The 1,532-nt window shown below is 37.9% G+C and overlaps 1 protein-coding gene across 3 annotated transcripts in view; it reads right to left on the bottom strand.

Moving 5' to 3' along the window:
- The window catches only part of cunh7orf57 (chromosome unknown C7orf57 homolog), an 8,690-nt gene that overhangs the window by 4,720 nt on the left and 2,438 nt on the right, over window positions 1-1,532 (bottom strand). For all 3 annotated transcript variants that reach the window (XM_016486755.1, XM_016486753.1, XM_016486754.1), the window contains exon 4: window positions 1,026-1,119. In XM_016486755.1, coding sequence (XP_016342241.1) covers window positions 1,026-1,119 — 94 coding nt within the window. The remainder of the gene's footprint in view (window positions 1-1,025; window positions 1,120-1,532) is intronic.

The raw sequence follows: 1,532 nt of genomic DNA, 5'->3' as shown, positions 1-1,532 counted from the left end.
AAATGATGCGTGTGCTAAGTGAGTGAACATCAAAGATCACACAACAGAAGTGCGCGCTCTCTCTCTCTCTACTGTTAAGTAACTTGTGCATTGTTTTACTTACTTGTTGTTTACATATCCGACCGAACTACAAACTTTTCAGTGATGTCTGTGAGAAAGGTATATTCACTCGACAAGCTCACACATCTGCGCCGCTGCGCGCTCAATCCACTCAGCGTGCTTTGCTTATCAGCTCGCACACATCAGCTATACAGGCATTAATACTGAATGTTTAACGTTATATTCATTGCATACATATACTTCGTAGTAGACATCCTTAACTCCATTCTGCTGTCTGTTGTTCTGTTGTCAGTGTTTCTTTGTCTGAATATGGCACTTATCACATGCTGTGTGGTATTGGCGTTTGGTATCGGGGCATTTTAACGAGTACGAGTACGAGTACAGGAGCTCAGTATCGGGCCCGGTGCATCCCTAGTTTTCACTTGTAAACTGATCTGCATGATCTGTGCATATTTCTCTCCTGATTTAGACGAGACAACTTTTTCACTGGAGATAGCAATATTAATTGATAGGGGACTCAGTTTGAAGTTAAAAACATCTGAATTATTAATTTCTTTATTATAAACATGCAGCTTTTTTCACAATACATTAATTGATGGACTGGAGGCAAGTGGATTACTAACGGATTATTGTGATGTTTTTATCAGCTGTTTGAACTCTTATTCTGACGGCACCCATTCATTGTAGTGGATCCATTGGTTGAACAAGTGATATAATGCTAAATCTGTTCTGATGAATAAACAAACTCGTCTACAACTTGGATGGCCTGAATTCCTTTAAATACCAGAAGTAATTGACACATTCATAGCATCTTTCTCCAGCCAAATAATTTGTAATAAACTGAGATGATCTCTTATAATCTGTCTAGGATGATTCTTTTGATCAGAATGATGTATTTCCGAAGCATTTGGCTTCGTTTATTATTTCTGTTCATAACAACACCTTATGGGCTGACAAATTCTCACCTCTCTTGATCATCAGGTGTGCCAGAGAACCAATTAGAGGGTTTGTAGGAACTGTTAGGTTTTGTTTCCACAGGGTCATCGTGACTCAGCAAACCTATGGGAGAAATGAAAGATAAGCAGGGCATAATTAAAATGAATCAAATCAAATCTACTGTCGTTATCTGAGCTATTTCTTTAAGGATTTTTTGTGTTTATCAAGCTGATTTCACTTTTAGTCATCCAGTTTTGTGTACAAATGTCTTAACTTTTGGTAGTTGTATCAAACAATAAGTCACTAAATACTTCAAGATAATTTGTCACAATCACTTTGTATTCTATACTAAACATTTGTGCAAAAGCAGTAGGTCATTCTAAACATATGTACTTCACTTAGGCTACGTCCACACGAAGCCAGAGCTTTCCCTATCCGATCTTTTTTTTCCCCTCGTCTCAAGAAATATCTGCATCCACACGAAACCACAAAACCGAATCAAAACGATGTAGTATACATGCCAGACCAGTATGTGG

Source organism: Sinocyclocheilus anshuiensis, unplaced genomic scaffold (assembly GCF_001515605.1).
Source record: "Sinocyclocheilus anshuiensis isolate Anshui unplaced genomic scaffold, SAMN03320099.WGS_v1.1 scaffold101, whole genome shotgun sequence".
Classification (NCBI taxonomy): Eukaryota; Metazoa; Chordata; class Actinopteri; order Cypriniformes; family Cyprinidae; genus Sinocyclocheilus; species Sinocyclocheilus anshuiensis.
This window is presented reverse-complemented; position numbering and strand designations above follow the sequence as displayed.